The sequence below is a fragment of the Rhipicephalus microplus genome, chromosome 5, assembly GCF_043290135.1.
Source record: "Rhipicephalus microplus isolate Deutch F79 chromosome 5, USDA_Rmic, whole genome shotgun sequence".
Taxonomy (NCBI): domain Eukaryota; kingdom Metazoa; phylum Arthropoda; class Arachnida; order Ixodida; family Ixodidae; genus Rhipicephalus; species Rhipicephalus microplus.
Window position 1 is genome coordinate 166474976 of NC_134704.1, and position 26053 is coordinate 166501028.

A 26053-nucleotide genomic window follows, 5' to 3' on the forward strand; every position below is an offset into this window, starting at 1 on the left:
CAAAACTAACGAAAGACGACGTGCCCTTCACATGGAAAAATGAACAACAGAAAGCTTTTGATGAATTAAGAAAACGGCTACAGGGTTCACCAATACTTGCCCATTTTGATGAGACAGCCGACATTGAGGTCCACACCGATGCCAGCAATGTCGGCCTCGGCGCCATCCTGGTCCAGTGGCAAAATGGTCAAGAGAGAGTGTTAGCCTATGCCAGCCGCAAACTCTCAAAAGCTGAGTCAAACTACTCTGCTACTGAAAAAGGGTGCCTCGCAGTCATCTGGGCAATAAATAAGTTTCGACCCTACCTTTATGGTAGACCGTTCAGAGCTGTCAGTGACCACCATGCTCTATGCTGGCTAGCGAATCTCAAGGATCCGTCAGGTCGACTAGCCAGATGGAGCCTTAGGCTGCAGGAGTATGACATTACGGTCGTATACAAATCTGGAAGGAAACACAGTGATGCCGACTGCTTGTCACGCTCTCCCGTCGATCCAAGTGTACCTGAAGAGGAAGACTTCCCGTTTCTAGGCGTTGTCGACGCATCCGAAATCGCTCAACAACAACGAGATGACCCGAATTTGCTGGCGCTTATACAACACCTGCAGGGTCTCGACGTTCAAGTACCTCGCATATTCTCCAGAGGGCTCTCCACGTTCTGCCTTCGAGGAAGTGTCCTTTACAGGAGGAACTTTGAACCTAATGGCGAAACGTTTTTACTAGTCGTACCCACAGCCATGCGACAGGAAATTCTGCATGCATGCCACGATGAGCCACCGTCCGGCCACATGGGTGTGAGCCAAACATTTGCCAGGATTCGCCTGAAGTACTATTGGCCTAAGTTGCTCGCATCAGTGCAGCGCTATGTGAAAACGTGTCGCCAATGTCAACGGCGCAAAACTCCAGCCGTAAAACCAGCCGGCCTTCTCCATCCAATAGACCCTCCGGATGCCCCATTCCAACAAGTCGGCATGGACTTCCTAGGACCTTTCCCGACATCATGTGCAGGCAAGAAATGGATTGTCGTAGCTACAGACTATCTGACCCGTTATGCTGAGACTGACTCTCTGTACAGTGCGACAGCTGCCGAAGTCGCCAAGTTCTTTGTGAACAACATAGTGCTCAGACATGGTGCGCCCATCGTCGTTAATACGGATCGCGGCACAGCATTTACTGCAGACCTTATGCAATGTCTGATGCGCATGACAAATACCGATCACAGAAGAACAACGGCATATCACCCTCAGTCAAATGGCTTAACCGAACGCCTCAACAGAACTCTGACCGACATGCTATCAATGCATGTCGATGTTGAACATAAACAGTGGGATGAAATATTACCCTACGTAACATTCGCATATAATACAGCCGTTCAAGAAACAACCCACGTTGCCCCTTTCGAACTAGTATTCGGCCGAAGAGTGACCACCCCACTGGATGCCATGTTACCGCTACAGGACGAAAACAGCTATCCACCTGACTTAGATGACTTCTTGCAACGAGCCGAAGAAGCACGACAAATGGCAAGATACCGAATACGCCGTCAACAGCGCGTCGACTTTAGTCGGTACAACAAGCGACGCAGTGACGCACTTTATCATCCCGGTGACAAAGTGTGGATATGGATTCCAGTGCGCCACCGCGGACTCTCTGAAAAGCTTCTTTGTCGATACTTCGGCCCTTATGAAGTAGTCAACCGTATCAGCGACGTCACTTATGAAGTCAGATCCGCGGGACACGTGAGCTCAAGACGCCGCAATACCACGGAAGTGGTACACGTAGTCCGCATGAAGCCCTATCATGACAGATCGTCCGAAAACGAGTGAGAGGGCGCATGTATCTTTTTACTCTCTCAAGCATCGGGACGATGCGTCTGAGGGGGGGATAATGCCGCGACAGTTTGGCCACGTTCAAGTAGCCGCCGCAATCATCATGGCAAGAGCACCAGCAAGACCCGGCTGGCATGCGTCACGCGTTCGTGCGCGCCAACAACGAGGAAGAGGAAGTTGGTTGACTCTGTGCCTCTCGGCTACTTGGACTCGACGACCATAGTCATTAGACTTGTGGGCACAAGTTCGCCCTAATAAAGTTGCTTGTTTTTTTGGCCTGTCTGCCTCAGCATCGCTACAATATATATATATATATATATATATATATATATATATATATATATATATATATATAAAGCAACGAGCGAGTTAACGTATAAACACCTATTATTAAAAAAGCGTTAGCCGCAACAAGCTGGTTCAGGGGCAGGAAGCCGGAAAGCAACAGCCACATGAACGTCAACGTCTTCTTTGGCACTGGGACATAGCTGGCACCACTATGCTCCGGTACAATCACTCCCCACGCAAAAAAGAGCCAACCTGGCGATCTAAGGAAATTACACGACAGGGGATCAGGGTTTGAGGCGTGATAAGTTTACCGTTTCATGCCCACGGCAGCATTGGTCCGAAGGTGAACCAATGGGCTCAACTTCATAGTTGATTTGATTAATTGATTTGTGGGGTTTAACGTCCCAAAAGCACCATATGATTATGAGATACGCCGTAGTGGAGGGCTCCGGAAATTTCGACCACCTGGGGCTCTTTAATGTGCACCCAAATCTGAGCACACGGGCCTACAACATTTCCGCCTCCATCGGAAATGCAGAACTTCATAGTTGACGGGAGATGTTTGTCGCACCACACGGTATGGGGCCATGGTATTTCGACGAAAGCTTTGATGAAAGACCGAGAGGGGTAGACGGGACCCAGAACCAAGCCAAATTTCCTGGGTTATAATTGGCATTAACGCAGAAGCATCGTGGTCAGTTTTCCGGCGCCATTGGTATTGCGCCGTAAACGAGCAAGCGAGTTGACGACACTCTTCGGCATAAGCAGCTGCTTCAAAAACAGGCGTCGCTTCGGAAACAAAAGGTCTGTAAGGGAGAATGGTGCCCATGGAGCATGATGGTTCACGTTCGTACAGAAAAAAGAAAGGGGAGAAGCCAGTGGTTGTTTGTGGCGCAGAGTTATATGCGTATTTTACAAAAGGGAGCACATGGTCCCAATTATTGTGGTCGTCAGACGCGTACATGGCAAGCATATCTCCAAGGGTACGATTAAAGCGTTCTTTCTTGCCATTCATTTGAGCATGGTATGCCGAGGTTTTTTATTGGACAGTGCTACATTCCTCAAGCTGCTCGTCGATGGTGTTCGAGGGAAACACGCGTCCACGGTCACTCAGTAACTCACGAGGTGCACCATGTCACAAAATCAGATGGTGAAAAACAAAGGACGCAACGTCTTTCGCAGTGGTAGAAGGTAGCGAAGATGTTTAAGCGTAGCATTTCCAATGTTCAACGGTGACGATAATCCACTGGTTGCCTCAAGTAGTGTTGGATAGAGGACCATAAATGTGTATTCCGACGGAATCGAATGCTCTCGCTGAATAGGTTAAAGATTGCAAAGGTCCAGCAGTGCTGTGACAAGACGTCTTGCGGCGTTGAACGTGGTACATGACCGAACACACTGACGAACGTGCTCATATATGCCACGCCAGTAGTATCTTAGACGAAGGCGAGAGGAAGTCTTGAATACTCCAGCGTGGCCACATGGGGGGTCATCATGAAAGGCAGCGCAGATGTCTGAGTGCAAATGACAGGGGATAACAAGGAGCCACCTACGGCCTTCTGTCAGGTGATTGCGGCTTACAACAAGCCCTCACGAACAGCAGAGTGCCTTGCTTGTCGAGAGAGAGAGAGCGTGAAGTTGATTGTGACGATCAGTGAGAAAGCAGGTCGATCAGCGAATTGATCGAGGGATCCTTGCGCTGCTCTTGATGGCATGTCGGTGATGCTCAACGATGACGAATCACAGATGGCAGCTGGCAAGCAGGCAAAGGTCACGAGGCAGCGGAGAACGGGATAGGGCATCGGCATCTGAATGTCTGCGTCCTGAGCGATAGATAACACGGATGTCATATTCCTGAACGCGGAAAGCCCAGCGAGCGAGGCGGCCAGTACAATCTTTCATGGACGCTAACCAGCATAAGGCATGGTGATCTGTGACAACATCAAACTGGCGTCCGTAAAGGTAGGTGCGAAGTTTTCCTATAGCCCAAATGATAGCCAAGCACTGCTTTTTCATGACGGAATAGTTGGACTCTGCCTTCGTTAGTGTACGGCTGGCATAGGCGACAACGTACTCGTCGCAGCCATCCTTGCGTTGAGCGAGAATGGCACCGAGGCCGACACCGCTAGCATCCGTGTGAACTTCAGTAGGTGCATTGGTATCAAAGTGGCGGAGAACTGGCGGAGACGTGAGTAGCCGGCTCAGCGTCGTGAATGCGTCATCGCAATAGGAATTCCAGCCCGAGAGTTCCACGCTACTGGAAAAAAGCTGGGTCAGGGAGCGAATATAGAAGCGAAATTGCGGATGAAACGCAGAAAATACGAGCACAAGCCTACGACGCTACGGGACTTCTTTAGGGTAGTAGGCTTGGGGTACTCGGCAAAGACACGCAGTTTGGTAGGGTCTGACGATATTCCTTCTTTTGAGACGACGTGGCCGAGAATTGCGAGCTTGCGGCCACCGAAAGACATTTTTTAAAGTTCAGTTACAACCCGGCTGCCGTGAGGCACTGGAGAACTTGTTCTAGACAGGAAAGATGAGTTTCGAAATTTGCAGAGAATACATCTTGTCATCTAAATAGCAAAGGCAAATGTGCCATTTCAGTCCCCTGAGGACACTGTCCTTCATCCTTTTAAAAGTCACCGGCGCATTGCAAAGACCGAAGGGCATTACATTGAATTCATATAAGCCATCAGGGGTCACAAATGTCGTTTTTGAACGGTCTGGTTCGGCCATTGGCACTTGCCAATATCCAGAGCACAGATCCAATGAAGAGAAAAACTCCGCACCTTGAAGGCAATCCAAAGCGTCATCGATGCGTGGCAGAAGATAAACACCCTTGCGTGTGATCATGTTTAGTCGCCGATAATCCACACAAAACCTAATGAAGCCATCCTTTTTTCGCACGAAGACCACTGGCAGATCCCAACGACTGTGTGAGTGTTGCATGACACCACGTTGTAGCATCTCATCGGCCTGTTGAATGATGACGTCACGCTCAGCCTGCGAGACGCGGCAGGGGCGCTGACGCAGCGGATTATGATGGCCAGTGTTGATATGGTGAGCAACGACTGGCGTGCATTCCTAGGGAGTTTGTCCGAGGTCAAAAGTAGCGCGGAAACGGTCAAGTAGTTGAATGACCTGATTTCGCTGGTCTTGCGTAAGCCCGGTGTCCACGCTGCGCAACAGAACGTCTTCGTCAGGTAGTGAGGGTACAGTGGCAACCTTGACAGCATCTACGGACAGACATCGGCGTCGTATAGCAAGGGGCATCGAAAGGAAAGATGGCATCATAAGCGCCAAGACGCTCAATGCATTCGCCATGCAATAAGGTAGCGGGTGAAGGGAAAGGATCGCACACGTATGCGGCACTGGAACCATCGGCAAGCGTTGTGAGGGCAAACGGGACGACAAGGTTCCGGCGAAGAGCGCATTCTTGCGACGGCATAAAGAGGGCAATTGAATCAGGGACGGAGTTGCACAAAATAGACATCCCGGTGACCGAAAAAGCAGAGATGACGACGTCAACGACGACGATTACCTTTTTGGGTGAGCAAGCGAGATCTATGAATGTCGTGCTGAACGGAAACAAAACGAGTAGTGCACGAGCGCAGTCGACAACCGCATGATCAGCTGAAAGAAAGTTCCATGCCAGGAAGATTTCATAAGACGCCCGTGGAAGGACGACAAATTCAACAATGTAAAGTACCCTTTGAATTACAACACGAGCAGTGCATGTTGCAGAAGACTGGACGTGCTGCGAACTCGCTGTCCGTAAAAAATGTCAACCAGTGGAGTCGTTCACTTCGTTCAGTTTGTGGCATAACACTTCGTTGATTACACAAACAGCGGCACCAGTATCAACCAGAGCAGTTGTGGCAAAACCGTCTGCAAACACGGCAGTCTCGCCCAGGGGGCAAAAGATGTGGCCTTAAAAATTCTGTTGGTGGCACAGTTCTCGCCTCAGGAACTGCGACTGCTAGTTTTTCTCCTAGGCGTGGTTAGAATGGCGAAGCATGGGAGAAGGAGACCAAAGACGGGGTGAAGAAGATCGACGTGGGCTGAAAAGTCTGGTCGACGTGAGAGGGGGTCAGGTGCATCAGATGTAACATGTGATTCTGATTGCCGAGGAATGTTACCGAAATGCTAAGCGTCATTAAAATAGAATCGGTGGCGACGACAGTAGCGCGCGACATCCCCTGGAATACCGCAGTTGCAGCAGACGGGCTGATTATCCGGAGTAGGCCAAAAGTTTACAGATGCTCGAGGTGGTGAGAAAGGTCGATTTACCAGATAAACAGAAAGTGGCGACCTGTAGTGATTGGTGGCTGGACTGTATGAAGGGAGCGGTGGTTGGGCAGGTGGTTGGCGGACGACATCTGCATAAGTCAGCGGTGCAGTACCTGATATTCGGGACGTGGGATAAGGAAGAGCCTCGGCCATTTGCGTCTGAATAGCACGTCGAAGTGAGTGGTCCAGTGGTGTGGGGGTCTCATTCATGGTGGCCACAAGAGAGAGCTGTCGAGCAACTTCCTCCCGGATATACTGTTGAATTTGAGGCATCAATATGGTGTAGTCGGGGCCACTGCTTTTGCACTGTAAAGCCGAAATATCCGCTGTATACGTATTTGCGCGGTGTGTAAAAATTCGCTGCTTGCGCAGCTTATCAAAATTTGACAGAGGTGAATCACGGCCGTGACGGTCTGTGGGTCTTTAGCCACAAGCATATGAAAAGCGTCATCGTCACTGCTTTTTATTATACGCTTTATTCTGCCAGCCTCCATCATCTTCTCACTCACTCGCCTACAGAGTCCGATCACATCCTCAATGTAGCTCATGAAGCTCTCACCATTTCGCTGAAATTGTCCCCGCAGGCCAAGTTCGGCGCCAAGCTCACGCATAGCTAGACGACAGAAAAACGGCGTCACGGTCTGTTTGAAAAATGACTGGGTGGGGATGTCGGCTTGGTGGTTGGTGAACCGTAAGTTGGCCAAATCTGTCAAGTAGAAGATGACGTGAGTCAGCTTCGCAGGGTCATCCCACTTGTTAATCGCGCTAAAACGCTCGTAATCTGCGAGCCAGTCCTCGACATCGTGACCTTCGGTGCCGTTGTAGACTGGTGGGTCACGCAGACGAAGTACACCAGGGTACATGACAGGCGGTAACGTGAAAGATGCTTGTGGATGGTCGACGCGCTCGGTCATTGCGGAATCAGATGGCAGCTTACGGCTGCGGAGCTCCACGACGTTACCCAGCAAGTTTACACCAAATGCAACAAACGAGTTCACGTATAAGTACTTGTTATTATTCAAGAAGCGTTAGCCGCGACGAGCTGGTTCATGCAGGAGGCCGGCAAGCACGAGCCACCCGGACTTCAACGTCTTCTTTCACGCTGGCACAGAGCTGGCGCTGCTATGCTCCAGTAAATATATATATATATATATATATATATATATATATATATATATATATATATATATATATATATATATATATATATATATATATATATATATATATATATATATATATTTATTTATATATGTATATATATACATCATATATATATATATATATATATATATATACATAATGTTGGTTGCCGCCAGAATAGGAGTGTAAAAGGCCCGGCTGATCCCTCCTTCATAGGAATCCCTATAACACAAAAGTGAAACGTGCCTTATTAAACTAATGCTTATTGTACAGTGATATATGAAAGCTTGGGCAATTTTTGTGGAGTTTCACAGCTATAGTAGTGTTTCCCCGCCGTGGTGATCTAGTGGCTAAGATACTCGGCTGGTGACCCGCATATCACGGGATCGAATCCTGAGTGCGGCGGATGCATTTTTGGCGGCGGTGAGTATTCTGTAGGCCTGTGTACTCAGACTTGGGTGCACGTTAAAGAACCCCAGGTGGTCGAAAACGACGGAGCCCTCTACTACGGCATCTCTCATTATCAAATTTTGGTTTTGGGATGTTAAAACACACAAATCAATCATCAAGCTATAGAATGTTTGACGTAGATACAGCCACATTCACACCTAGCAGCACGTCTCTATCGCGACGGCTAGCCTGTATAATCATCATTCAACTGTTCTAGTAATTAAGGGCTTCAACATATACCGGAACGGAACATTTTGTCAATCGTGTACATAAGTGACATCAACAAGCACACACTAAAGGCTGCCACTCGGTATGCGTGTCCTCAAAAATCATCAATTATGAAGATTAACAGCATGGTGTGCAGCCCTGAAACCTATGCCAGCGCCCGTGCAAGCTGCGCTTCACCAGTGTGGGACGTAAGATTTGTAACTTGACCCTGTATGGTCGCTGACGTTCTTCGTCATGCTGGCCTTAGTTTTTCTTCACAAAGGAACGTCATTCACCCATTGCTATTTGTGCTTTGCAGCAGTTTTTTTTAATAAGCTAGTGCTATCACGTTCGAAGTAGTCGGTGATGAAATATTTTTAGTGCAAGTGGAAGCTGCACGACTTCAAGAACGAGTTCTTACGTGTTTACACGAAGGGAAAAGCAAACAACACAATTGCGTTGGCAACTCTCTAATGCTTGCTTGGTCAGGGTTTTTCACTGCTGTCAATAAGCTGACGACTGAGTAGGGAGGGGCGTTCGGGGTCTTTTAGTTATTTTATAGCTGACAGAGTGCTTGGGTGTTCATTTAAAGCATTTTTATTGTGTTGGATATATAGATAAAGTAAGATTGTCATCATATCCGTTCTTTGAGTGCTCAAAAATTGTTTTCTGAGAGCGCAATCTTGATATCATCACAGCTGTGATATTTCAGTGTGGGCTGATTAGAAAGTGGAAGGCCTTGCATAGAACGTACAAATGCCCGTTGGTTGCTGAATCTAATTCTAAACGACGTGTCTGTCTGCGCCATATGTCGCGAAAATCGGAAGTCTTATCGAAGGAATCTTGTGCGAGAGAGAACATGAATGGTTCAAAATAAGCATTGCGGCATGTGAGGGGAAATACTGCCGTTACGCCAACCATAACAACCACATGAATCTGAATGGTCTTAGCCTTTTACACCGAAAGCTGTTATGAGATCACAACTCCGGTCACGTGCAGTTGTCCGTCACCACCGCCAGTATTCGTAACCACATCACGCGAAATTAAAAACGGAAAACCTAGCACCAATGACCACTTGGGTCTGAACCCGCGTCCGCTGGGTGCCAGCTCAGTATCTAACCACTGAGTTACGCTGGTGCTTGTAACTTGCTGTAAATGTTGCCTTAGGCAGGCATAACCTGTCACGAATGACACAGTCGTGCTCGAGAACCCGGGTCCACAGGATGCCAGCCTAGCATTCTACCACTCAACTACGGGGGTGCTTGTGATTTGTTGTCAAACTTGCCTTAGGCAGGCATGACCTAGCACGAATGACACAGTGGGGCTTCAGAACCCGGGTCCACAGGATTTCAGCCCAGTATTCTACCACTCAGCGACACGGGTGCTTGTGATTTGTTGTCAAACTTGCCTTGGCAGGCTTGATGTCAGGCAAGCGATCGCTTAATACGACTTATAAAGCGTTTTAAATCAGTGAAATAACAACCACTCGTCGCACAGTGCGAATAGCAATAACGAGTGGGCCGTGTGATGCTCCAACCTACCACGTAAGCTTGTTTTTGTTCATCTATTAACTGTGGCGCATACCACTTCGGCCATATTCCCTCATCGTCGTCAGCCATTGCATGAACGATTGCCACACGATCACTTGCAAGTGTTCAGCGGAAACCACGCTTCTCAGAGAATGACGAAAAATAGCATAGCGAATGCCAGCCTAGTACCCAAATAAATTTGTTAATTATGACGTAGTGGATATCGAGCAAGTGTGCTTACAATAGTTACCCAATGAATGTTTCGAAAAGGTTCTGAAAGGCCGCTCTTCTAGCTTTCGCTGTGACGGTGCTGCGCCTTCCGCGCAGGCCTGGTATTTGTATTTTTTATACAGTTACTTTTGATGAACATTACTTACCAAAAGGGTCCAAAAATTCTACCGTTCCAGGCTCTTGTCCCGCCTTCTGTGGCAGTGGTACCTCGACTCTGTAATTATTGATGTGAAATCTTATCGTCACATCGTAGCCTTGCATTTGCAGCATATGTTAACTCATCATACAATACATGGCAAAAAGTTGGACGATATGCATCAACCTCTGCGGTTGCTTCGCGGATTGGGAATAGCGTTGTGATGCACAAGTGACAATTACATTCCGGTTACCATTTGTAAGCAGCACATTTCGTTTAACCAAAGTTGGTGCATGGCAATGAAAAATGTAGGGTACCAAGGGGACCAAAAACAGAAGGGTTACACCTAAAATCTTTCAAAAATCTTATTTTTACTAGAAACATTACAGTTATGCATCTATTCTCGAACTATGACATCCCTATCCATGGTTGCAACATTTCGATAACAATAAGTGTAAAAACATCCGCATTGCTGTATTTACTTGCTCGCTGGAGAACGCAAGCTTACTATACAGTTTATACTTGCAGTACCATGTGCAGCGCGGTGATGTCTTCGTTTTGGTGAGTGCAATCTTGAGATATGTTAATCGTTTAGAGGTACTGTGCTCGAGGTAACAGACAGAATTATTGACACATGATGAATAACAGCTTTAGCGAATTCTCTATGACTGCGAAGCATAAACAGAAAAAATCAACGTGGTTAACTTACATATTCATTCATGCCTCAACAAAATGGAAGCTTATATCAATCAAGAAGCTGAGCTTCACTTTCTGGCGTTACCTTGTGGCACCGGAAGGAAGGTATGACATATTACCACCTGAAATTTGGCTAACTTTCTTCGCAATATTTCATGCTTTAAATCTTTCTGAACATTTGAATGACGTGAATGTATGAACGCAATGACAAGCCCACGTGCCGCACCTGTCAGGGGAATCCGGGGCCTGAAATATCCATACGAATGTGGCTGTCTTTGCTACTGGATCAAACTCGGTTCTGTTCGCTTCCATGCATTCAAATATGGTATCATTGTTCGAGTCCGTGACAGACACAACATACGGAAAACTTTGAAACACCTGCAGGAAAAAAAGAAAGATAGTTGAAATTCACATGAATGACTAATCAAAAAAAGTAAACAGTACCGTGTTGGCTTAATTCTTCGCAGAAAGTTACGTGCTCACAGCAAGAACGAGTGGATCGATACTTAAGGTATGAAAGCATCGACAAAGTAATAAAGGGTTGAAATGGAAAACTTTGAAATACGGTTTTTGGATATTTGAGAATGTTGTGCTCAACATAAGCACTGCTTAGCCATGTCGCAAGGTCTATTCTAGTGACTTCCAATGAAACACTAATGGGCAGTAAATGCTCACAAAATACTCATTGTAGACAATTAAGTGGCGGTGCGTGTACAAGTATATCATATGTGATTAAACATCTTGTAATAAAGCTACCCGCAGGTCGCGGGATCGAATCCCAGCTGCGGCAGCTGCATTTCCGATGGAGGCAAAAATGTTGTAGGCTCGTGTGCTCAGATTTGGGCGCACGTTAAAGAACGCCACGTGGTCGAAATTTCTGGAGCCCTCCACTACGGCCTCTCTCTTAATTATATGGTGGTTGTGGGACGTTAAACCCCACATTTCAATCAATCAAATCAATCATTATAACAGAGCTAGACAGTGTTCAGTTATGCCTACTCTGCAATATTCCATGACCACAGCTGTCTGAAACAGAGAGTATATGTGTCTAGAATATCACCCCGTGACGAGACACCTCCACGCACGCAAAAAGTCACAGAGCTTTTCTGTGCGTTATCCTATTAAGTGACACCAAGAAGGCGCTTCTTCAGATGGGTTGTTGAAGAGGGAAGGTAATTATCGACTGGAGCATATTTGGTGGAAGGATGGACAGGACCACTTTTGGTTGAAGCATTCTTGGTTAAAAAAGGGAGGAGGATGTGTATACGAAGTGGCGTTTAGGTCATCCAGGCCACACTAATTGCTTCTCTGCCGAAATTTTGTGCAGATGTCACAGCTTTTCCTGCGCTAGCTTCACCAGCCCCTTCAGCATCTCAATACTCAGCACACTGATGTACATTTTTCAAGTCGACTCATAGGTACGTGTCCTGTCACTTCATCTCGAATATACCTGTGCGCAGGCTGGTTGAGCATTTTTTCAATCACAGATTGTTGCACCTACTTTTGCTGTCGCAATAGTTCTTGCCAGTAGCTACTGTGTTGTAGTAACGGAAGAGTTACTACAGCACAGTAAGTGTCTTGTGAAGTACGTCAACTTCGAGCCTAAATTCAGCAGCTTCATTAAAGTGTCTATGCTGTCAGCACTTTGTCAGTTAAATCAGCTGACATGGAACAGCGTTCGCAACTTAACAACATTGAAATAAAAGATTCGCGATCAATAAAGAAGGAGAATTTCGCCATCATTTTTCAGGTCCTTGCGGTATTTGATTAAAAAAAAAGCTTTACACATACGAACGGCATTAGTGTCTGTCGAACACGATGAACAAATAAGTGCGGAATTTCGCAATTCCACGGCCTATAGGTGGCGCACCGTACAGTCTAATACGGCTGTGGAAGAATGATCAACACGCGAATTCGCATAAGAAAAAATAGGACGCACGGACGTACACCCCGAGCCGCTTTTACTAGATGAACTCTTGATCGTCAAAACAATGTACATCAAACCAAAGTACTTTCCCAACCGACAGAAACTGCTGAATGTTCGCTACCTCATTTCTTGCGCAGTGCAAATAGTGGTAGTGTCAGCTGATCGACGGTGTAGCAACGATGCTTTGCGTAATCCTGTGCACTTTACAGTAAACTGCGCGAACTTGAATTTACGTAATAACTGAACGGCACTGCGAGAACATTAGTACCGAGGCTGTCTGTCGGATTGGCCACAGTATTAGGCCACCAGTGAGTAGCGCCGTCGCGGCTGCACAGGACCGAATGTTTACCGTAGCGATGGTTTGCAAACATATTTTTCCGTCGTCATTACTTGCGCTGTAGGCATCATGCAGCTGCTTCTTTAACGGAACACAAGCATTCAACTTCCCATTGGGAAGCGCTTGTGTGACAGCCACGACCAGACTCTAACAGTGTGCAATTCCCTGCACTCAGATGTTTCAGGTTCCATCAGCTCAATATAAAAAAGGAAATCGATACGCGTACGTCTTTCGCAACGTCAAAATTGCAAAAATTTGTCGAATAACGACGTCGTTTGGACGGCACCGGTGAAATGCAGGAGAAGGTAGCGTTAAATGTCGTTACTGCATGTTTCATTCCTCGAACCATTTCACTTCGCTGGTCGAGCTCGAGCGGGTTGGCGCCATGCGGCGCTTTATAATATCCACTGTAATTAGGAAAATTCATTGGACAAGAAAAACCATGCTTACATTTTGAGCTCACTGAATATTAGTATACAATAAATACACCCAAAGTGACTTACGAGCCTGAAATTACATTAACGCACGAAAGGGCGTGATGTGCAGCTCTCTGCTTGTGAGCTAGCAGCTGATTGTTCATCGTCGCTGTCACTCTCAGCGCGTTGACAACTACCTACGTCGAGTGAAAAAATCTTCGACGTCGAGACGGTTTCTTCGAACATCACTGCTGAAAGTAATCTGTGGCATTCGCTCCGCCAAATGACTTCGATTGCACCAACAACGCGTCATTCATCACGCACAGCGCCCACATTGCGAGATCACCAGGTTTATCTGAGCGTGCAAACATCATTTTGCTCCGATACTCGGCAAGAAAGGAATTGCTTGCAGGGTGCCGCCATCTATTAATGAGCGCATAAAAAACAAGCGGCACACTGTAGGCCAAGGTTTAGAAACGCAAATCGCAAGTCTGCGCTACTTTTCGTGTACAATGAATGTTATGAGATTCATGCACTTCAAAACACTGACGAATGCTACACGCACGTAAAAGAAAGCGAGTTATAACTGGAATGGCCAAACGTTAACATTTCGTTATGAAAAGTGGGTGCAGAAATCTTGCGAAGCTGATATGTGTACTGTGCGGGCTAAGATCGAAAGCGTGAGTTGCCACATGCTTTCACAAAAACTTCACGTCTCACAAGAACGAATCACATTTATCGTGTCACAGACGGTCCAGTATATTCACTGATGCTTGATACATACAAAGTGTTGGTTTGTTGCTAACGCAATAAAACTGCGTCTAGAATCGCTGAACAAAACAGAATTGGGGGCGTCTGCCTACTGATTATTCTTGACAGTACGCTCCTGAATCCCGCCAGGTGGCGCGACAGTGTATGAGCATTTCAGTTTCAGGATGCTAGTTTGGACTGGCACGGTGAATGGACTTGTTTTTTGAGCGCTGCCGATTTACTGCGCAGATAAGTGGTTTTGCATGTTTCGAGCTCGCCTTTATAATTATTAAGGCAGCAGTTAAAACTTTTGTAGCACTTATTACATTGTACAGCTTTTTCGGGGGTCAGTCACTAGGTATTCACTAGTTTGTGCGCGTGTGTGTTTCTATCTCTTGCCACACCATGGGGGAGGTGCACGCACATTGAACATGCAAAGTTTTGTTTGTAGAAGAGCTTAGACCTTCTTTTTTTCGTAGGGCAGGGATCGTGTTTTGTATTTATCGGGTGAGACAAGTCATAAGGACAATCGGTGTCAGAAAGACATGGTTAAAAAACCTGTAAAGTGTTCAGGATGCGTGGTGGGTTTGAAAATGAACCCACGTGCAGAACCGAATGGAGAGGAGGCTGACGCGAAGTGTAGGCATTGTGAGGTCGAGGAAAAAATGAAGAAAATGGTGGTTGCCCTGAGTGAAATGCTAATGAATCTCACCGAGCCGGAGACGGCATTGGCGACAGAGCAAGAGAAAACGGGGGCAATGGGAGAAAGACGGAAGTACGCCGAGGAAGCGCTAGTCGAGGAAAAAAAAGGGGCGGTCGACAGAGATAACAGTAGAAAACCGACAACCAGAATGGTAGAGAAGAAAGTGCAAGCAAGTTTGGAAAAAACAGGTTCAGTCGGTTCAATTGTCGCAAGGCCCAGCTTCAGCAAAGTAGTGGTGAGGCTGGGAGGGGACAAAGCAGCTGGCGTCACAGGTGCAAGTGACCCCCAGGTGCAGGATGCTCCAGCTGATTAGTCACAGCTTCTTATAATTGCCGGGGACTCGAACTTAAATCGTTACGCAGAAGCAATCAAAGAGAGGGTAAGAGGTGACAAGAGGGTTGCAATAGGGATGTTTCTAGGACGCAAGCTCGAAGCATTCAGGAAGCAAGTGAACGCAAAACTCACAGCTGATAGAAGACAGCTCGTGATAATTTCAGGTGGTTGAAACGTCTTAAATGAAGATACGGCAAGAGTAGCGACCGCACTGGCGAAAGGGGTCGAAGACATGCGCACCGCTTCTCCTCACATACAGGAAGTGATATGCACGATACCGGAGGTATTGGTGTGTGACGGCAACCTGCAAAGAGTGGTTGTCAAGGCAAACCAAGAGATATGGCGGATGAGTTAAGAGAAAGGCTTTGAGGTTGTGGAAATAAACAGAGTGGTGCATAGGTGGGGTAGTTTTCAACGAGACAGAATTCACTTCAATGTGCGGCTACATTGTAAGGCAAAATTACCCGAAAAAGAGCAACGGAGCCCAATAGGCGCACGCGATGCACGAATAGACCACTGAGGGAAGCGTGCTGCGCCAAACCACTTACTCTCCAAACACCCTCTACTAAGGATGAACCACCCGGGCTTTGCAGGCAGCGCGAAAAGTGTTTCCAAGGTGACCATACCCCCTTCTGCACAGAACACTAGTCCTTCTCCTCTTCGGCTGGCTCAGTCTTTTCCCGTATTTAGCCGGCGACGGTTCACGCTGCGTCGCGCTCGGAGTGCTCGACCACGTTCGGCGGAATTCAACGATCCAAGAATTACGACGTGGTGCTTGTGTGTACGCTTGGATGAGCATGGGCTGCTGCTTTTGCGTTTCGCTGCACCCATGAAGTATGGAGCAAGTCTCGACAGGACACCACGCCACACTGTATATCTCTGGCTTCAAGATAGTCACGACCAACACACGACAGCAACAGTTGGGAAGGCCAATATGGCGGCCGAGAAGACAACAGCCCTACGGATATATACTTCAGTCTGACTCAGGGCAGAAAACAGCGCTGGATTCTAAGGCAAGCAGGTTATCATTCTTTATTCTACTCTACTTGTCGCGTGTGTGATACGGTTCGCACTTGCCGGCAAAGGGCTCGATCGTGTTGTATATCGCATGCATAAAATGCATCGCGAAGGTCATCTTCGGCGTCTGAAGTTCGACTGTGCTTTGCGACCACCTGGAAATAGGCCGCCATTGCCGTCGGCCTCCCGTACGCTCGCTCATCGAGTGCTCGCTTGTTTTCGCCGCCGCGATAAGCTCCGGGCTGACGATATTTGGCTAAGACCCCATCGCTGTGTTGGTAGTCGTCGAAAACACGTTGCGGGTTCTCGTAAAGAGCTTGGTTGTAGTATGTCGCGGGCTATAAGTGCACCAGCTCAGGTTGGCGGGGCTTTCACTAGCGTCGGAACTAACTGAATATTCGTCGCCATTACAGCTTGCTTTCCCACGGCGGCGGACTCGCGTTTGCGCGCTGCACTAGCTCGAGTTCGTGGAAAAGGGCCGCATTACCGCCGATTTCTTCGACGCTAGATCCAAATCAGCTCGGCGCTGTTCGTGGCGGCGGCCAAACGCACACTCGCTCTCCTGCTCGAAGTTTGCTGACGGCAGACACTCCGCGTGCAGCGCCGTGTTTGGTGTCGCGTTCGCTTGCTCGAGCTGAACGACGTCACTTAAGAGTGACCGACTTGTTAGCGGCACGGTGGTTTGCGGAGTTGTGGCTGCGGCCGCCGCTCCTAAGCTGTGGCGCTACGGGAATCAAAATGGGTTTTCGACGATTTGTGACATCACGCTGAAATTATTAGCATGTCTTATCTCATATATGTTTTCATTTCACTTTGCACGTAATTCTCATATGTGTTTGCATTAATCTTCTTTCACGTGTGACTCATTATTTTACATACTTATTGTGCAGCCATGGGCGCACACCGTGCTGAAGACTGTGTGCGCAGTCGTCTGCGATGCCTGTCACCCATCTCTTTCGTTAGAGCAGCTTCAGAAGGACTGTGCGAGATGTGAAGGTAAAGTTAGTTGTGTGTCATATTTTAACGCCTTTTTATAATAACGTGCACGTACTTGTCATATGTGCGCATCTTCATCTTCAATCAAGTGTGTATAACTATTTTACTATAATATTGTACGTGCAGCAGTGGGAACACAACAGGCATAAGGCTGCATGCGCTGGCGCCTGCTATTCCTGTCGTCTATCGCTTCCGTCGGAGGAGCTCCCGAATGAGTGAGCAAGATTTGACAACGAGACTGGACTTGTACACATCACCAATAATTCGCTAAAAAGAATGGAGAAACTTCATGTGTATGTATAAAAATAAATGGTTTTGATGCCTCACTTTTGTCGTTCGTTAATGCCTTGACTGCGAAAGCAGTTACACATAGGTGGCTAACTACTTTTTCGCATTTTCTTTTCTGCACAATGTGTTGCTCACGGCGCAGAAAATGAAGCGAAAAAAGCATTGTTCCTTGCGGAAAATAAACAAAAAACAATGTTTGAACGGAGGAGAAAAAGTTCATCCAATTGGAGTATTTGAGTGGATCAACCGTTCGTCCGGCAAGGTGCGACAGTGAGGACTAACAGTTGCCTGGTAAGGTGTAAATGTGGGGATTAACAGTTTCTGTTTAAGGTGCAAATATGAGGACTAAATGTTAGTGCTTTGAGGTGATTTGTGGGACTAACCATTTCTCACTAAGATGGAAATGTGAGGAATATATGTTTGTCTCTAGAGCTCATCTGTGGGGACTGACTGTTAGACCCGGTGCCGTTAGTCCTTAAAGGAAAATGGTGGTGCCAGCACCCTTGGTTCTCAAAAGGACGAACCACACACGCTTTTAACACCCTTTTGCCTTAGAGTGTAGGTCATGAGGTGGGTTGGCGACTTGCGGGACTGGCAGTAGCTTTTTGGCGGGGCACGCGGGTCCTTCGGGGTACAGGATAGCTAGTAACGAGCAAAACAACCAAAGAGACCCTTTGACAGGTGGTATGGACAGATACGATTACAAAGTAGCACCAGTATTTGATAGGTAGAGTCCGGGGAAAAATAAACGTAGCCTCGAGGGCCGAGCCAATCCGACATAGGGTATATTAACATGCAGGGTGGTAGGAACAGGCTGAAGTGGGAAACGATAGAATAACAGCAAAGGGAGGAGGCCGATGGTATATGATTTTGTAGAAAGACATCTTAGGGACATGGAACAACCTCGTAATAATCCGGATTACGCGTGGGAATATTGTAATATACCAGAGGGCAGCAGAAAGGGGGTGGTATTAGGGCATTCATTCCTAAAAGTACAGACTCGCAAAAGGTCAAGCAGGAGTGCAAGGAACATTCGTGGCTAAAAGGGAAAGTGGATGGGCTAATGACACTCCTTAGTTTGGCGTACTTGTGGAAGGGGGCAAAGGCCAGAGAGGAAAACAAGGCGATGGTAGAGTGTATATCAAATGACATTGAAGAATTAGGAGGAGAGTGAAAGATAATTATGCTAGGAGATATGAATGCGAACATAGAAGATATTAGTGGGTATACCGACACAACAGGCAAAATAATTATGGATTTGTGTAAAAGGCACGATTTCATCATTTGAAACAGTACCGAGAAGTGTGAAGGGCAAATAAAATGGGAGATGGGAAGGCTTCAGTCGACGATAGATTATGCACTGAAGCCACAAAGGATGTATGATAGGCTCAGGGGAATGCACATAGCTGATTGTGGCCCCAAAAGTCTGCGTAGTGATCACAAACGTATGAAGCTAAGTTTTCGAAGAGCAGTGAAAGTGGGAAAGGAGACAAGAGGAGTAACTACAGGAAAATTTTTATTCAGAAAGACAGATTGAAATAACTCTTAAGCAAATTGAGAAAGTAGTCACTGAGGATAATAAAACATTGTGGACATACACGAATTTAATTAGGCTCTTTGAGCTCGAGCTTCTTAGGGCACATGACAGGTTACTCCAAAAAAAGAGGACACAAACCGACCAATTGGCGGAATGAGGAAGCTGAGAGAGCCATAGCAAAACGCCAGGAAGCCTCTAGGAAACACAGACATGCTAAGCAGCGGGTTGAACGAACAGATGGTGTTGAAAGAAAATGAGAAACCTTTCTAAGCTGTGGAAGGGATGCATCTCTTCTAATCAATGAAAAAAAGCACAAGAAAGGGAGCTCAGCGGCTGGCAGAAGTGGACGAAAAAGATAAAAAACAGCTGCGAAATTTTATAACCTTCTAAACGAGCCTAGAGCAGAGGTTTGTAACTACAGCTCAAGGTGCTAGGTTAGAAGGGGACGAAGCTGTTGAGTATATAAGAGCAAGGGTGACAGAAAAATTTTAAGAAAAAAGTGCTTTAAGCACCACAATAGACAAGTATGAATCAAGTGGTGCAGTGGCTTCGTTTTCACAACGAGAGTTAGAAAGAGCTGAGAAGTGGGTTCCTAGTAGTACATCAACAGGCACAGATGACATTCCAATTACGCTGATAAATACATTATGTCCGAGGTGTAAGCATGCTTTGAGGGAGGCAGTGAGCAAAGTAATATTCTATTGTGAAGTTCACGATGGATGGAAACTTAGCAGGATGAGCAGGGTCTATATAGCAAAGGGGGGCAAAACTGACATAAACAACTATTGTCCTATACCTGTGACATCAGGGGTCTACAGGCTGGCGATGCAGATTATTAAAGAAAGACTGCAGGCATAAATAGAGGATGAGGGGGTGCTGGGGGAACTGCAGAATGGGTTTCGGAAACACAGGAGGTTGTAAGACAATCTGTTCTCACTGGCGCAGTGCATCGAAAAAGCAGAAAAGGAACACAGGCCCCTGTGGCTAGCATTTTTTGGATATCAAGGCAGCGCACGATAGCGTGGTTCAAGAGAACTCTTGGAAAATACTGGACACACTAGGTGTGAAAGATGGAGCCATTAATATTTTAAAGAATATCTATAAAGGTAACAAGGCAGCCTAAAGTGGAAAAAATAGGTATCCAAGCCCGCAAAGGTTAAACGGGGGCTTAGGCAGGGGTGTCCTCTGTCACCAATATTATTCATGATGTACCTGCAAGGATTAGAAGCCAAATTAGAGAAAGTGGACGGAGCTTCAACCTCTCTTTCATCAAACAAGGAAAACTCATTGACCAGACACTACCAGCATTGATGTACGCCGATTATATATTTCTAAAGGCCGATAACAAGGAAGATTTGCAGATATTGATGGACATCTGCGGTAATGAGGGAGATAAGTTAGATTTCAGATTCAGTAGGGAAAATACAGAAGTCATAATTTTTAATGATAATGAAAGTAGTGAGCTTAGAATACAGGAAGGCACGCTAGAGATAACAGATAAATACAAATATCTGGGCGTATGGATAAGCATTGAAACCGAGTACCTAAGGGAACACGGAATATACGTGACGACTAAAGGTAAAAAGAATGCAGCGGTGATGATAAACAGGGTATTGTGGAATTACTAAAGGTATGATGTTGCGATAGGAATATGGAAAGGGGTCATGGCTCCTGGTCTGACGTCCATCATTGCGGTCTTGTGCATGAGATCAGAAGTTCAGGCAAGATTAGAAGTTAAGCAACGTGAAATAGGTACGCTTGCCTTAAGAGCTAATCCATCCATCCATTCATCCATCCATCCATCCATCCATCCATCCATCCATCCATCCATCCGTCCGTCCGTCCGTCCGTCCGTCCATCCGTCCATCCATCATCCATCCATCCATCCATCCATACATCCCTCCATTCATCCATCCATTCATCCATCCATCCATCCATCCATCCATCCATCCATCCATCCATCCATCCATCCATCCATCCATCCATCCATCCATCCATCCATCCATCCATCCATTCATCCATCCATCCATCCATCCATTCGTTGCGGATAGCGCGAGGTACTTGGCGCCGTGACTCTCGTTTCATCAGTGAAGTGTTGCAGATGCTCGCGTATCATGCACGGCTGATAGAATGCGAGTATGAGCCACAGGGGAGTGATTTTTTGTATGAGATGAGGAACGGGAATGGCTTTCAAAAACTGTTGCGGGGTCGATTGTGCCGCATGTGTCACAGAAAGTCCGGGCAGGCATCGGTGGAATTCTCAGTGAGTGGCAGCCTAGAGCAAAGCAAAATGTGAAAATAGAGGTTAGAAACGCATTTGAAACGAGGTGTTTCGCATGACAATCATGCATTTTACAGCAGAGCAAGGTCAGTGCGTTGAAGCTTTTCAATAAATAGCCAAGGGTTTCAACAAGTGACTCTCCCTGAGAAAATTGCGTCACTACGGGCTTGCCACGGTATACTCACAAATACTGAAAAATAGAGGCTGCTTCAGCTTCGCAATCATGTGTACAACTTGACAGTGTAATCGAGCCCCTTGTGCATCGCCTTCCTAATTGCTAGCTTTCTCCTTCCTAAAATACTTTGAGCAGGTGTTTGAGCTTATAACAGCAGTTTGTAAGCTCAAAAGAGAGATTTATTTTGGGATAATCTGGTGCTGTAATATCTTCGTTAGCTCCAGAGATGGTGTGTTGTCCAGAGATGTGTGCTGTACTTAACGGTACCTGTGAGTGCTCTGCCCTATATGCCATTTGAGTGTAGGTGAGGTGTGTCGGCAGACCTTAATGTGCTAGACAGTATTTTCATGATATCGTACGCGTACCAACCGGAAGTTTATCGATGTTGACAACTTTCTGAAAGGGTGCCTTATGTCACGTTTGATGCACACTGAAAGTATGCGCCATTTAAGTAGCCGAAACGAAGACGACGACGTCAAAGTTATGTCGAGCACGAGACCAGGTGGCGCAACGAATGGACGTGGAAGTAGCCCATAATGAATTCAGCACGGTGATTCTAGGGTCTATTAGCTGGGCACCATAATTGTTCAGCATCTCCGATTGGGACAGGCCAAATAGGACGGAGTGTGAGGAAGTAGACGCGAAAACAAAAACCGAGCAGTCAACCCGAGAAGTGCCGGCACTCGGAATGAACTCTTCGTTTGTTAAGTAAGAAGGGGGGTGGAGGAACTTCACCGGCATCCATGTCGTGGTTTGCACTGAGTGTCTAACAGAAGTCAAGAGTCGGAGCAGCCTGCTTCACTTGACCTGAAGCTTTGATGGTCCACGGAGCCAACTGGAAGTTACCGCAGCCACAAGCTCCATTGTCGGGCGTTAGCGCGAGTGCTTCGTGGTGGTCCTAGTCTGTGTGTCATAGGAGAAGACAACCAGACTTCGTCTACCCTGCTTTTGGCACCTGCCCGCTCCGCCGTGCCTTTTTGTAAATAATTGTACATAAGGAGAGGTTGGTGCCAATGCGTGGCGCTGGCTACTCCTCTTGCGCTAAAGTAGACATCGCATATTTTGTAGCAATTAAAAGGCTATACATATATACATAGAACAATGTCTACGCATTGAGTCCACGTTTTTCAATATTGAGTGTCCACACGCCACACAGTTTGTAAATACACAAGTAATCACGCCAATTTTGGGGTTCCCACAAAACTTAGAAATTCAATAAAATGTCTGAGGTGATCTTGTCTTTTAAGTACTGAACTGTTTTCAGAAAGGGTTTCCCAAAAATATCGCAGCGCAACACAAAAATACTGTTTTGAAACATACCGGTTAACAGTGACGAAGTACATTTTTTGTTTAGTACTTTTGAGTTATTTCTGACTCCTCCAGAAAGTGAACGACTGCACGCGCTACACTGGCTTGTAGCTTTTCTTTCGGCCATGGACCCAAGATGTTTGCAATTGATGGAGGTCGCTTGTCGAAGGTATTGAGTTTTTGTAAAAAGTTCTTTTGAGGCACGTCATGACTTTTACCATGCAGAAGAATGAGCTCCATATCTTCTGCAATGCCTTTGCCGGGATCAATGTTAAATAACAGAGACTTTTGCGCACCATTTTCGAACCAGGCTTCCATAGACAGTTGACAGCTCAGCTTATTTATTAGACAATGTGCATCGCCCATCGATAGAGGTAGCAGTGATATATTATTTTCTTGATGTACTACATGTGCAAAGTGGTCAGCTATGTCATTTTCTGGAATTACACAGTGGCTTACTAGCTTTGTTTCATATGCGGGCTTACTAGCTTTGTTGCCCAAGCTGATTCCTATTAGGAAAAATAATGATTACCGTGAACCACAAATAACTATCTATTGAAGTGGGCTTGGTTGTAAACATAAGAAGTGTAAAGCACATAGTATTGCATAGAGTTCTGCCATTGTGGATGTTGCGAAATGACTAAGCTTAAAAGCTTTTCTCGCTTGGTATGCACGTTCAAACAATGCCGACGCAGAGCTTTGATTCAGACGTGATCCATTGGTGTGCACGTGAATATAGTCTTTCTAATTGGCATAAAGATGTGTTAAAGTTAATTGCTTTATTACAAATATAGGCATATTATTCTTACAATTTATCGCTGGCATCTAAGCTGTAATATCTGAAATAGAGAGTCGCCATGGTGGGTGGGATGCACATAGAGGCCCGTATTTGTGCGTAGGCAGTAAAACCTTGAGTTATACTATTGTTTTATATATTCTTGAAGCTGATCTCTCCTGAATAGTTCGGTATAGGGGATGATTATAGTGTTAAGGCTAGTGCCTTTATCTGAGCGTCGTCCTGCTCTTTGTCGGATTTCTCTGACGACAGCCTACCCGTGCACGTTTGTCTTCACTGTAGACGTCTGCGACACATTTTTATACTAGCAGTCACAGGTAAGCGTTTGGGTACGGATGAACCAGGCTTAATTTTGCGACTTTTTAGTGCTCTGTAGATATGTGTAAGATGTTTGGAGTCCATCAGTGTGTATTGCGTGTCATATGTTTGTGCGTTTTGACATAGTAACAGAAACAGAAACTAGCCTCGCCGTTTTTTCTAAGAGGTTTGCTATCCACAATGCTAGATGCTCGTATTGGTCTATTCATTCTTGAGAACCCCATCCGAATGTGATATAGGTTGGAAAAAAGAAAACCGGAACTGTGCGATTGCCGTAGAAGAGGACAACGCGCACGCACTGACAGGGAAGGAGCGCGTGATTGGTGGAGATTGGCCACACTTATCACCTTTGGTTCTTTATCTGCGGTAGAATTTCTTTTTGCTGATTTTTCAGGGGCCATCAATGCCAGTCTCCGCTCTTGGCCAGAGCTCGCCCTGGTCGGCCAGTCACCCTGCTGAGTTGCTACCACCGGCGTGTTTCCTCAAGAGCGACGTAAGCAGTTTGCATGTCGCGCTTGTACCCACTGATAGTTAAACCTTTCGGTTGAGTGAAACGGAGGTGTTTAAAGAAGAGCTTCGCAACATAACCGGGCACTTTCTGGACATCTCGGAAGTGAGGCGTTTCGGAAAGGCTGGCATACTATGCAGGTCTTCTAATATTCAATGCTTAACTGACTTACTGGCCTCCACGAGATTTGCAATCATTGCTGTTCGCGCTTTTATTCCCCCCTCATCTTGCTTACAGGAAGGGCATTGTTCACTGTGTACCAACTAACGTTAGTCTTGAAGCATTCTTAAAGATGTTCTCTCCGGCTGTCGTGATATCTTCCTACAGATGCTCCAGACCTGTAGCTGATACGCGAGTCCCTACTGAGAGCGTCATCTTTAACTTTGCCGGTCTCGCACGCCCCTCCGAGCTGAAGGCCTGACCTTATCTATTCCGTGTAGAGGCATTTACACCTCGCTCGATGCGATTTCGTAACTACTGGTGATTTGCACATAGCGCTAATGCTTGCGAGTCCTCATTGAGATGTGCGAAATACGGAGGGGCACACGCCGCATCAGAATGTTAGGTAGACAAGTGTAGGTGTTGCCTTGTGATGGAGCACACACAGCCACCGAATAGCTGCCCTGCTCGTGAACGTGAAACACAAATTCTGGATATAGTGGAGAAACGCCGTTGTTCTCGGTCTGAGGCAACATTCTTCATTAAAGTGCGCGACTGCTATGTCACGCCAGTGTGAGTCCATAGAAGCGACGGTCGCTTCCGCACTGTTGGCAGCGATAGATAAGGCCATGCCGATGACTATGGAACGGCTTTTCAACACTTTTGCTGAAGGTCTGACCGAGATGATCACCACTAGGTTAAACATCTTTATTTCCCCCTTCGCTGCACACACTGTCGCGGTTTAGGGTGAAGCTGGGCACCTCGAAAAAGAACAAAACAATCGGTGTCAAAACGATGTTCCCCTAGTAAAGCGCGTCAGCTCTCAGTCGCCGACCCCTGTGGGGCCCTATGGGTCATTAGGTGACTTGAGGCTTGGTAATATCATTCATAAACGACACAGTGCTAAATTTTTTCTAACCAGTTTGCCAATGACAAACCCTAAAAAAAGGTACTACTGATAGCAACAACGAGCAGGAGGAAGTTTCGCGATCTGCGGTCGAGTCAGTTATATTAAGTCCATCATTGCGCCTGTAAAAGTTCTCTAGTGGAATTGTCGTTTCGCATCCTTCTCTTACACAGATCTTATTTATCTCATAGAGCAAACGAATCCTAATATATTTTACTTTCAGAGTCTTGGCTTTCAGTACACAAAAAAATACTGGGAATGCTTTTCAATCTTTTAGATTGGATTGATCAGGTAGAGGAGGTGAATTATGAGCACTAATCTATTCAAAAGTATATCATCATGTTACTTTACCTTTTGATCATAATTGTCCGGATTGTGAACTGGTAGGAACAGACTGTTTGTAACCCGACTTTTACAGGAGTACAGTGATTAATGCGTCGCTTCTAAATGGAGTAAGACGCACAGATCACCTAGATTGTGTCATCAAAAATTTTTCTTCGA

General features: G+C 46.3%; 1 protein-coding gene across 2 annotated transcripts in view; it reads right to left on the bottom strand.

Annotated features, from left to right (window-relative positions):
* Positions 1-26053, bottom strand: part of LOC119173328 (uncharacterized) — an 89434-nt gene that overhangs the window by 51873 nt on the left and 11508 nt on the right. For both annotated transcript variants that reach the window (XM_037424196.2, XM_037424195.2), the window contains exons 2-3: positions 11023-11174; positions 10111-10178 (exon numbers count right to left, since the gene is read on the bottom strand). In XM_037424196.2, the coding sequence (XP_037280093.2) occupies positions 10111-10178; positions 11023-11174 (220 nt within the window). The remainder of the gene's footprint in view (positions 1-10110; positions 10179-11022; positions 11175-26053) is intronic.